At 34.6% G+C, this 13,621-nt stretch overlaps 1 protein-coding gene across 16 annotated transcripts in view; it reads right to left on the minus strand.

The window, feature by feature from the left end:
* Positions 1–13,533, minus strand: part of LOC131937921 (centrosome and spindle pole-associated protein 1) — a 96,369-nt gene extending 82,836 nt beyond the window's left edge. For 13 of the 16 annotated variants that reach the window (XM_059295681.1, XM_059295678.1, XM_059295680.1 and 10 more), the window contains exons 1-5: positions 13,458–13,533; positions 11,691–11,811; positions 4,692–4,814; positions 3,855–3,998; positions 1,488–1,622 (exon numbers count right to left, since the gene is read on the minus strand). In XM_059295681.1, coding sequence (XP_059151664.1) covers positions 1,488–1,622; positions 3,855–3,998; positions 4,692–4,814; positions 11,691–11,774 — 486 coding nt within the window. In that variant the 5' untranslated portion in view covers positions 11,775–11,811; positions 13,458–13,533. The remainder of the gene's footprint in view (positions 1–1,487; positions 1,623–3,854; positions 3,999–4,691; positions 4,815–11,690; positions 11,812–13,457) is intronic. The other 3 variants (XM_059295672.1, XM_059295673.1, XM_059295677.1) reach the window with 3 other exon arrangements.
* Between the last annotated feature and the right edge of the window lie 88 nt (positions 13,534–13,621).

Consider the following 13,621-nt stretch of genomic DNA (forward strand, 5'->3'; position numbering starts at 1 on the left):
AAATATAATAGTCTACTATTTAAGTAACTATAAAGAAAAGGGCGGGTCACTATCTATTGGATACTTTTACTAATATTTAGGGAAGTGACCCACGTTTTTCTTTATAGTTATTTAAATAGTAGAGTATTATAATATATTTAAAGAAATTCATTTATTTTCTACTTTTTAATGCATTATTACATAAAAGATTGTTATTAAAATGTTTTTTATGAATTTTTTTTCAGTACTTTAAATTTTTAAAATTTACAATAGAGTTGCATGACTAAAAACTATTGCACACCTCATGAACATGAAAACTTGTGTATAATAGTGTGGAATAGTTGGATAAGACAGTCTACTAATTTTAACAAATTCATAAAAAATTAATTAGGCATCCAATTAAGTCAAATTTAAGGTCAGATTGCACTGTTTTTATGTCTTGACCTACGTGCCAACTTTGAGCCAAATCTGTTAGTTAAAAGTGCCCAAAATTTTGCTCGAGTTTTCCGATCTATGACAACAGACAAAATGTGGACACACTGGACGAGTAGCAAATTCAATAAAAGCTTATAAAAATGGATGAAAGCCACTTGAAAGGTGTAATTACCTAGCAGCTTTAACTACCTGACAGCTTTAACTACCTGACTACTGTAACTACCTGACTACTGTAACTACCTGACTACTGTAACTACCTGACAGCTGTAACTGCCTCACTACTGTAACTACCTGACTAGTGTAATATTCTCACTACTGTAACTACCTGACTGTTGTAACTAACTGACTGTTGTAACTACCTGACTACAGTAACTACCTGACTACAGTAACTACCTGACTACAGTAACTACCTGACTACAGTAACTACCTGACTACAGTAACTACCTGACTACAGTAACTACCTGACTACAGTAACTACCTGACTACTGTAACTACCTGACTACAGTAACTACCTGACTACTGCAACTACCTGACTACAGTAACTACCTGACTACTGCAACTACCTGACTACAGTAACTACCTGACTACTGTAACTACCTGACTGTTGTTACTACCTGACTGTTGTTACTACCTGACTACAGTAACTACCTGACAACTGCAACTACCTGACTACAATGACTACCTGACTACTGTAACTACCTGACTAAAGTAACTACCTGACTACTGTAACTACCTGACTACAGTAACTACCTGACTGTTGTTACTACCTGACTGTTGTTACTACCTGACTACAGTAACTACCTGACTACTGTAACTACCTGACTACAGAAACTACCTGACTACAGTAACTACCTGACTGTTTTTACTACCTGACTACAATGACTACCTGACTACTGTAACTACCTGACTAAAGTAACTACCTGACTAAAGTAACTACCTGACTACAGTAACTACCTGACTACTGCAACTACCTGACTACAGTAACTACATGACTACAGTAACTACCTGGCTGCTATTACTACCTGACTGTTTTTACTACCTGACTACAGTAACTACCTGACTACAATAACTACCTCACGATGCTGTTGTTGCCACAATTCTCTATACTTGTCCCGCTCTGTTCCCTCCTGTGTGCGTGTGCTATCAAACTGCGGGGCAGGTGGTGCGGTGGGCTTGCTGGGATTGTTTACACCACGTGGTGATGGCTCCTAGGCAACAGTATTTACACGTCTCATCTCTTTTTCATTTTACAATTTTTGTTTTTTGTAAAAAAACTTATTTCAATAGTAAACAATCAATTTATAAAATAGAGCTTTAAGAAAATTAAGTCTTAAAACACATTTTGACGTGGTTGATGATGTGGTAGGTGATCACATGATGGTAGCTTGACAGCTGGGACTTGTATTGATTTCCCCCTGAAATATTGAAAGAGTTATCTCCCATGCTCTTGCATCCAGTGCTCAATTAGCTTGGTGCTGGATGGCACTGCTTGTCTTATCCTTAGTACCTCATTACACATGCAGATTAAGTGTGCAGGGGGAGGAGAGGTTTTTATAAGACAAATTGAACTGTTTTTATATGGGCTATGTATAATTTGACCCAACAATAGGCAGAGTGAGCTGGTAAACATCAGGTTGTGATGAGTGACTAACACAACATAGATCAGTAACCATCATGTGACTAACTCAACATAGATCAGTGACCATCATGTGACTAACTCAACATAGATCAGTGACCATCATGGGACTAGCACAACATAGATCAGTGACCATCATGGGACTAACTCAACATAGATCAGTGACCATCATGTGACTAGCACAACATAGATCAGTGACCATCATGTGACTAGCACAACATAGATCAGTGACCATCATGGGACTAGCACAATATAGATCAGTGACCATCATGTGACTAGCACAACATAGATCAGTGACCATCATGTGACCATCATGTGACTAGCACAACATAGATCAGTGACCATCATGTGACTAGCACAACATAGATCAGTGACCATCATGTGACTAACTGAACATAGATCAGTGACCATCATGGGACTAGCACAACATAGATCAGTGACCATCATGTGACTAGCACAACATAGATCAGTGACCATCATGTGACTAGCACAACATAGATCAGTGACCATCATGTGACCATCATGTGACTAACACAACATAGATCAGTGACCATCATGTGACTAACTCAACATAGATCAGTGACCATCATGTGACTAATTCAACATAGATCAGTGACCATCATGTGACTAGCACAACATAGATCAGTGACCATCATGTGACTAGCACAACATAGATCAGTGACCATCATGGGACTAGCACAACATAGATCAGTGACCATCATGTGACTAACTCAACATAGATCAGTGACCATCATGTGACCATCATGGGACTAACTCAACATAGATCAGTGACCATCATGTGACTAGCACAACATAGATCAGTGACCATCATGTGACCATCATGTGACTAGCACAACATAGATCAGTGACCATCATGTGACCATCATGTGACTAGCACAACATAGATCAGTGACCATCATGTGACTAACACAACATAGATCATTGACCATCATGTGACTAGCACAACATAGAACAGTGACCTATGATGTATACGACACTAAGCTGTATCAAACTAAACCCAACTGTCCCATACAGGGAGCTTACCATCCCATTATCAAACCTAACACAACTGTCCCATACAGGGAGCTTACCATCCCATTATCAAACCTAACCCAACTGTACCATACATGGAGCTTACCATCCCATTATCAAACTAAACACAACTGTCCCATACTGGGAGCTTACCATCCCATTATCAAACCTAACACAACTGTCCCATACAGGGAGCTTACCATCCCATTATCAAACTAAACCCAACTGTCCCATACTGGGAGCTTACCATCCCATTATCAAACTAAACCCAACTGTCCCATACTGGGAGCTTACCATCCCATTATCAAGCCTAACCCAACTGTCCCATACAGGGAGCTTACCATCCCATTATCAAACCTAACACAACTGTCCCATACTGGGAGCTTACCATCCCATTATCAAGCCTAACCCAACTGTCCCATACAGGGAGCTTACCATCCCATTATCAAACCTAACACAACTGTCCCATACTGGGAGCTTACCATCCCATTATCAAGCCTAACCCAACTGTCCCATACATGGAGCTTACCATCCCATTATCAAACTAAACCCAACTGTCCCATACTGGGAGCTTACCATCCCATTATCAAACCTAACACTTAAACACAACTGTCCCATACTGGGAGCTTACCATCCCATTATCAAGCCTAACCCAACTGTCTCATACAGGGAGCTTACCATCCCATTATCAAGCCTAACACAACTGTCCCATACAGGGAGCTTACCATCCCATTATCAAACCTAACACAACTGTCCCATACTGGGAGCTTACCATCCCATGCTGAAGTCGCCACATCTCCTCATACTCCGCCCTCTCCTTCTCCTTCTGGACATCCAAGATCAGGGCGTTGGTGTCCAGCAAACCTCTAGGGGACAGCTTGACCGGGGACCCCCATTGCTTGCGAGCAGCTGTTGGCTATGTCAAGGAGCAACAAAGGTCTAGCTACATCAAAGGCTCTATCCTGTGTTACAGCTAACTACAGCACTAAGATGGATTAGAGGTCAACACTGAAGATACTAAAGCGCTTAGGACCTGAGAGGTCAACACTGAGATACTAAAGCTCTCACAACCTGAGCAGGCTACTAAAGCATTCACCTCATCAACATCCCCTTCTCCTTCATTCAAGGTCAGCCCATCAGGATGACCCAACAACCCAACCCATCAGGATGACCCAACAACCCAAATTAAATCAAACAGCCACACATTATTACTGCATTATTAGCATGCCCATTATTGCCCAGAAAAAAAAAGCTGACAGCCCAAGGAAATGGCAGAGAAAGCAACCTTTAACAGTGCACAAAAACCTGGCAAGCAAACAGGAAGTGAGTTAGTGCCACAGAACTTTGCCCCTAACACAGCACACAGAGAAGCAGCATTGTGCGATTCTATTTCAGATGTGATTATTTTTATTCTTTTTTTTTAACAGTGGACCAAATTGTGCGTAAAGTAAACTAATGTCTAAGGGAACACCAGCAACATGATTCAGTAATAAGAGAGTTAATGACCTAAAATATCTCAGCTCTAACTGAGAAAGCACCAATTTCTGAGGGAACACCAGCATGAGACAGTAATAAGAGAGTTAATGTCCTCTAATGAGCAAGACAGTACCTCTAAGTATCTGCCCTTCACTTGGTACCAGAGCTTCTTGTAGTTCTCTCTCTCTATCTCCTTAGTGGCTTCAATGGGAGGACCCCACTTGCGCCTAACCTTGACCCCAAAGTTATCTGGACTCTGATCCACATAAATCAGTTATGGCTAGACACATTTTATGGAGGTGCAAAAGGGAAGTCAATGGAAGCAAACATGCCAGTCAAACTAAAGCAAAAGTCAGCATCTCTACAGAACTACAGCTGAATTACATGGAGGTCAATGAAAGCATACATGCCAGTTAAACTAAAGCAAAAGTCAGCATCTCTACAGAACTTAAGCTGGATTACATGGAGGTCAATGAAAGCGTACATGCCAGTTAAACTAAAAGCTAGAGTCAGCATCTCTACAGAACTACAGCTGGATTAAAGTCAACATGCCAGTTAAACTAGTTAAAGCTAGTCAGCATCTCTACAGAACTACAGCTGGATTAAAGTCAACATGCCAGTTAAACTAGTTAAAGCTAGTCAGCATCTCTACAGAACTACAGCTGAATTACATGGAGGTCAATGGAAGCAAACATGCCAGTTAAACTAAAGCAAAAGTCAGCATCTCTACAGAACTTAAGCTGGATTAAAGCCAACATGCCAGTTAAACTAGTAAAGCTAGTCAGCATCTCTACAGAACTTAAGCTGGATTAAAGTCAACATGCCAGTTAAACTAAAGCTAGTCAGCATCTCTACAGAACTACAGCTGAATTACATGGAGGTCAATGGAAGCAAACATGCCAGTTAAACTAAAGCAAAAGTCAGCATCTCTACAGAACTACAGCTGGATTACATGCTGATGGCTACATAAGGGACAAGCAACTAATTTAAGAAATCATGGGAGTGGGGACATTCTGGATCATCTAATTATAATTAATCTTTAATTAGTTATTAAAGAAAAATGTACATCAACACAGATAAAATAGTTTGCCAAGATGCTGGAAGATTAGCACTAATTAGTTAAACCTACATTTTTAATTCATCAAAGGAATAGGAAAAAACCAAAAGAACATTTTTTTTCCAGAAAAGGGTGAAAAAAATTATAAATGGATAAACAAACCAAAGTAGCCTATTGCATATGAAATGAACACAAATTTAAGCTAATGTATCTTTTAAAATTAGTTAATCAGCAAGAAGCTAAAGAAAGAATATTAAACTTAAATTGTTAGATTTTTTAAAAATATATATTTATATATGTATATTGAATTAATTTATTTCCTCTCTAATCAATAACAACCCACTGTCCAACTATATTCATCACTCACACAATTTTAACATCTATTTTAATTGTTTAAAAAGAAATCTTTTTATAGCACAAATTTTAAAATTACATCCAAGTATAACGAGTATAAAATATCAAGTGGAAAAACACCATTTATATATTTTTTTAAACATTACAGTTTAACAATAACAATACATTTCATGCTGATCTGTTTACTTAACAAACTAACCATTATATTTCTTCAAGAAAGAATAACTTCAACAAAAAACCTGATTTTTCAATATCTCTACAGAAAACATTCGGGCAATCAGATCAATTATTTAAAGTTAAATTATAATAAAAACTATATTCTCCTGTAATTAGTTAAAAAGATAGTAATTTAGCACATAACCAGATTAAAACATAAAAGTGGTAAAATACTACAACTAAAAAAGAAACAATTTTAGCAAATAACATGATTACAACAAAATGAAATGCCATAAAATGTTAAAAATAAGTTAACCAATGTGTTATAAAACTAAAATTGTAGTTTATCAAAACAGTGGTTGAGGCACAGGGTAAACAAAAAAGGCAGCAAATACTATATTTTTTAACTCTTGAAGACTGGAGTTATTTTCATGTTCAATGTCCTACACATTTATATAATCTTAAGGGGATATGCGCGGAAAAAAAATCACAAAATTTTCTTGTTTTTCGTCATGATGGGTTTCTTGCACTTTTGGATACTTTGTCCATTTTGTATAAAGAAAATAATAACTTTAAAGAGAAAAAAATATGTTATGTGTTTGAATTACGATTTTTATGACCCTATTAATTAAAAAGTAATCAATTTTTCCCAATCTTACAAGCTCTCTTTGAAAAGTTTTATATCCGTCATTATATTGTATTTGACGTCATTGGAAAGCTGGATTTCTCATGTATCTAATAAACTTAATTTCCTACATCTTGGAAACACCCAAAGCTTACAATCGGCTTTGCAGTTTACACAGATATGGTACTTTCCTGACCTAGTTTTCGTTACTTTTTGCTGTTTTTCTCAGTTTGCATGTTTTTAACACTAAAAAGCCTACTTCTTTTTTATTTATTAAACAATGCCAACCATATTTTCAGTAAATGTTCTTGATGCAAAAATACAACTTTTGTCACGAGGGAATTGTGATTGCTTTCATAGAAAAAAAGTATTTGGTAATTAATATGCACATTTTGAAACTTTTGAATACTAAAAAGGGTACGATTTTTTAGACCTTGTAAAATTCTTACTAGTAATTATTTCAAAAAGTTGTTGGGACAAAAGTTTTAATAAATAATGAAATATATGCAGTTTAAATTTGATTGCTATAGGTGCATAAATAAAATAGCCTTAGTAATTTTAAAAGTACCGAAAAATTCAAAATGGCGGAGGTTTTTTGGGTTTCCATGACAACCAAAATTGTTTTCGACCCTTTTTTTTTGCTATTTAATACTTACTTTTATATGCCAAATATGATAAAAGTATTCAAAAAAAGGCTTTAGATCTTAAACTGTAAAAAATAGAAAAAAAACATAGCATATCCCCTTAAGGTAATTATTTATTTATTGAATGAAGATAATTAATTAGTTTTAACGAAGAAAAATAAAGTGTCTATGGGGAAAAAAAAATAGGCTTATGTCAGAAACATTAATGATAAGAATTATTTTTCACGAGCTCATATTTTTGGAAAATGAAAGTATGTTAAACTTTTACATAAAAAATCATGGATCAGAATATTATTAGCATTAATACTTATCTTTAGTTAATTTGATAGTTTTGGGAGTGGTTTTACAAAAGAGAAAGTAGAACAAAAAAATGGCCGCTCTAGTGGTATCATGACTTAGATGTATGATTAAACACTTGGATCAGGGAAAATAGTGAATTGATGGCCGCTCTAGTGTTATCATGACTTAGATGTATGATTAAACACTTGGATCAGGGAAAACAGTGAATTGATGGCCGCTCTAGTGTTATCATGACTTAGATGTATGATTAAACACTTGGATCAGGGAAAACAGTGAATTAGAGAAAATGTTTTTGGCCGCTCTAGCGGTATCATGACTTAGATTTATGATTAAACACTTGGATCAGGGAAAACAGTGAATTGAATAGAGAAAATGTTTTTGGACCCTGGGAGCATTGATATGGTCTTTAAGAATTAATAACAGTAAATGACTTTAAACTCTTTATAAAGAAAGGTAACAGTTATATGAAAGGGAAATGGAAAGTGATTTATTTAGTACAAGAGTGCTAGAGGAGTCATATGACAACATTACCACAGGAAGTGACATACAACAACAGAATACCACAGGAAGTGACATACAACAACAGAATACCACAGGAAGTGACATGACAACAGTAGCACAGGAAGTGACATACAACAACAGAATACCACAGGAAGTGACATGACAACAGTAGCACATGAAGTGACATGACAACAACAGTAGCACAGGAAGTGACATGACAACAGTAGCACAGGAAGTGACATACAACAACAGAATACCACAGGAAGTGACATGACAACAGTAGCACATGAAGTGACATGACAACAACAGTAGCACAGGAAGTGACATGACAACAGTAGTACAGGAAGTGACATACAACAACAGAATACCACAGGAAGTGACATGACAACAGTAGCACAGGAGTGACATGACAACAGTAGCACAGAAGTGACATGACAACAGTAACACAGGAAGTGACATGACAACAGTAGCACAGGAGTGACATGACAACAGTAGCACAGGAAGTGACATGACAACAGTACATCAGTAGCACAGGAGTGACATGACAACAGAATACCACAGGAGTGACTTCACAACAGTAGCACATGAAGTGACATGACAACAGTAGCACATGAAGTGACATGACAACAGTAACACAGGAAGTGACATGACAACAGTAGCACAGGAGTGACATGACAACAGTAACACAGGAAGTGACATGACAACAGTAACACAGGAAGTGACATGACAACAGTAGCACAGGAAGTGACATGACAACAACAGTAGCACAGGAGTGACATGACAACAGTAGCACAGGAGTGACATGACAACAGTAGCACAGGAAGTGACATGACAACAGTAGCACAGGAAGTGACATGACAACAACAGTAGCACAGGAAGTGACAGAATACCACAGGAGTGACAAAAAAATAAAGAATTGCCAATTCCAAAAAAGAACAAATTTGAAGTGAAACTTCATCTTACATCTTGGTGGAAACAATATGTTTGTGGCCTGACAGTGTTCTCAAATGGCTCGCCCTCTTGAATATTCATGCTAGTACATTGTGGTAGAGTTAACTTGTTTGTTGAGTATGCTACATTTAACTTGTTTGTCAACATTGTGCTACATTTAACTTGTTTGTCAACATTATGCTACATTTAATTTATTTGTCAATATTGTGCTACATTTAACTTGTTTGTCAACATTGTGCTACATTTAATTTGTTTGTCAACATTGTGCTACATTTAACTTGTTTGTCAACATTATGCTACATTTAATTTATTTGTCAATATTGTGCTACATTTAACTTGTTTGTCAACATTATGCTACATTTAATTTATTTGTCAACATTGTGCTACATTTAATTTATTTGTCAATATTGTGCTACATTTAATTTATTTGTCAACATTGTGCTACATTTAATTCATTTGTCAACATTGTGCTACATTTAACTTGTTTGTCAACATTATGCTACATTTAACTTGTTTGTCAACATTATGCTACATTTAATTTATTTGTCAATATTGTGCTACATTTAATTTATTTGTCAACATTGTGCTACATTTAACTTGTTTGTCAACATTATGCTACATTTAATTTATTTGTCAACATTGTGCTACATTTAATTTATTTGTCAACATTGTGCTACATTTAATTTATTTGTCAACATTGTGCTACATTTAATTTATTTGTCAACATTGTGCTACATTTAACTTGTTTGTCAACATTGTGCTACATTTAATTTGTTTGTCAACATTGTGCTACATTTAACTTGTTTGTCAATATTGTGCTACATTTAATTTATTTGTCAACATTGTGCTACATTTAATTTATTTGTCAACATTGTGCTACATTTAATTTATTTGTCAACATTGTGCTACATTTAATTTATTTGTCAACATTGTGCTACATTTAACTTGTTTGTCAACATTGTGCTACATTTAATTTGTTTGTCAACATTGTGCTACATTTAACTTGTTTGTCAATATTGTGCTACATTTAATTTATTTGTCAACATTGTGCTACATTTAATTCATTTGTCAACATTGTGCTACATTTAACTTGTTTGTCAACATTGTGCTACATTTAACTTGTTTGTCAACATTGTGCTACATTTAATTTATTTGTCAACATTGTGCTACATTTAACTTGTTTGTCAACATTGTGCTACATTTAATTTATTTGTCAATATTGTGCCACATTTAATTTATTTGTCAACATTGTGCTACATTTAACGTGTTAATGTTACATCACATCATTTTCAGAACAAAGTTTTCACTGACTAAAAGTAAAAAAATATTATTAAATGTTTTTTACGGTGAGCCAAAAGATACACATTTGTTATTTGAAGTAATAGAAATTAGTTTTTAATAAACCTCTTTATTACTATGTTGTCACAAAATGTTGTCACAAAATAATGTCACACTTCTGGGAGAAAGAAGTCATAATTTTGTGACAACTTGTAATAAGGGTTGTCCATAAATGAAGTCACACTCCTAGGTGGGAGGGGGGTCAGTAATTCTGTGACAGTGTGTGATGAGGGGGAGGGGGTTCAGACTTTACACTTTTGCATTATAATTAACAATGTTAGAAAATGAATTTTAGCCGTTATTTTGCGTTTTAGAAAAATGTTTTAATAAATTGTAATAGGAATTGATTAAAATACTCATGTTGACAGAGTTTAGACAAGATTTTGGAAAAATATCAATGTTTCAAGAAAAATTGAACAGCAACATTGAGGGGGGGGGGGGGGGGGGGGTTGTAGGATGAGGTATGATGTCATTTTAGCGGGGGGGGGGGGTCTGGCTTTTGTGATGATGTGCATTGGGGGGGGGGGGGGGGTGATATAAATCATCAAAAAAGTGTAAGGTCATTTATGGAGAAGGTAAGCAGGTGTACAGCACATGGACCAACTACAGATCCATTGTGCAGATTGTTGAAGATTTATAATATCAAAAAAATGAAACAAAATGTTACTTAAGAGAGATCTAAAGATAGATGTGGTTTGTTTCACAAAATAATGATGGTAATAAAATCTAAAGTAAAAACTAATAGATACATGCTAAAGCAAACAACAGTGAGTAGCATATCATATAGCTGGGTATGTAGGCCTGGAAACTTAAATATTTAATATATGAATGTATAATGCCCACAAAAAAAAGATACTATCACTACTAACGCATGATATATACAATGATACAGTCCATTCAATTAGCACTCAAGCTTTTTCACACAGAAAGTTTCTAAAACCAGGACACACTACAAACATTTTTTTATCATGGCTTTCTTAGACTGGTTCAAAAATGTAGCTTATATTACTTTAATCTTAAATTAAATCTTAAAAAGTACCAAAGATATTTTACTATTTTTTTTTATTTTTTAGAAATTCATCTGTTTGAATCAGTTATTTGTAATTTGTAGGTTGAGTTTTTCCCAAATTTTATATAATGGCTGAATGCCAATCTCAAAATTGGCTAATTCAGCAAATTAGTTTATGTAATGATAAATGGACTTACATTTTTTAATGTTTGTCGTTCATTTGCAAGCTTTGTTTTTTGCTGTCTAATAAAAGAGTCCAGATCAGAGTCAACCGCCGTCATTCTTGTGTGTGCTAGACTCAGTCTACATGATTTCAAGCTGAAAAGTTGCATCAAAAATTAAATACTTGCTTTTAACAAAACCGATAGTTCAAAGGTTATAAATAAAATAAATGGTAAACAAACTTTTATATGACAGTCCAGCATATCACTTTCCAAAGCAACATCTTTCTTTTCTATCTAAGCCTTAACCTGTGGTTTATTTAGCATAAGGGCAGCAATAATAAATTTCCTCACTTAACCTGACAATAACTTGATCTTATTCCTTTGTTTTACTTGTCCTAAAATAGTTCATCATTTTACTGAAAATAACATCACTCTTTACATATATTTAATATCTCAACTGTAAAAAATTGGGATTTACTCATTTTGAATGTTAATATTCTAAAGAGTACTAATGATAAGTATTGTTGTATTTTTATATTCAAATCAGTAAGAAAGTATGTAAAAATTTAATGTGAAATTTGTAAAAAAAATATGTTATTACACCTGCTATTCTCTACATCATGAAATACTTGTTTGTAAGTATGTTAGATTTTATGGTCCTCCATTCAGCTGTAATCAAAGCTATGTTTATATACTTATTGGAAATCTACAATCAATAAAGCAAAAGGACCATTTAGACTTCAATTTCTTTTGAGCAGGTGTTGAGGCGTAAAACTACAGCAAGTCACAGGCGCAGGAATATCAATTTTTTTACATAGAAGATAATACAATGTATGAATAAAGTGTAAACATTTCTTTGGACACAACATTGGTATGTATAAAAAAGTAGGCCTAATTTTTTTAATAATTATATCTTGCTCATTAGGCCTATGATTTTAAAGAAAAACGTGTGGTAGAGGGTGGTGCTAATACATTCATGTATTTTTTGTGGTATTATGTTATGCTAATATAATTTTATTATATTAGCATTAGGCCTATAGGTCAAATTTCTAAATTATGTAAATTTTGAGAAATCCCACCACATAAATTTAAAATAACATTCAACATCATATGATACTAATGATAGCATCATTTACTACTTACATTAATTAACAAAAATAATGTAGGCCTATTTTAACTATTTTTTTGTTCATTGTGTTTGTACTCACTAGTTAAGTTAAGTTAAGTAAGTCATTACTCAATGTACAGTACTCATAAGATTATAGTTATAGTGACTGTAGTTTACAGTTTTGAGTTTATTCTGTCAAAATTCATACGGTCTTCTTCTTTGACAATCTTTGAAAATGAATGCCAGACTTTGAACAATTAAAAACAATATCAATAGGTTTTATTAGTTTTATTAGTTCCAATGTTGTGTGTAGTGTAGTGTTAAGTGTGTGTACACTGTGTAGTATATCTACTAAACTTTTTTTTTACACTCACAATGAAACTTAACTAACTGTCTCTACTAGTCTAGATCTACTCATTAGTATTAGTCAATGATTAGTCCTCATATATCTTGAAATTAATGTATCTCTTGAGTGAGTATCTTAAAAAAAAAGTATCTTGTCTCTGGGAATCACTCAGACTCCGACTTCAGACTCAGAGCGATCGTGTTCAAACGAGTAAAGACTCGAAAAACAAAACAAAAAAAAAACGATACTTATAACTTTTAATAACGTTCCAGTATGCGACTTGCTGTTTGGTGCATTAAATACACTGTATGGCAGGTAATAAATTATTTTAATATTATCAATCTACCTGCATTATTTATTTAAGGAAAATCTGTTTATTCGCGGCTTCTCAGGCTTCTCTTGACAACAACTATGTCGGATACGCATGCGCAGTAAGGTAGCACCTAGCCTAAAAGTGTTGTTTTGCAAGTTCATATTATTTAACTTACATTGCTAATTAATTTTTGCAAC

Source organism: Physella acuta, unplaced genomic scaffold (assembly GCF_028476545.2).
Source record: "Physella acuta isolate Inbredline_101_S28 unplaced genomic scaffold, ASM2847654v3 ptg000225l, whole genome shotgun sequence".
In the NCBI taxonomy this organism is placed as follows: Eukaryota; Metazoa; Mollusca; class Gastropoda; family Physidae; genus Physella; species Physella acuta.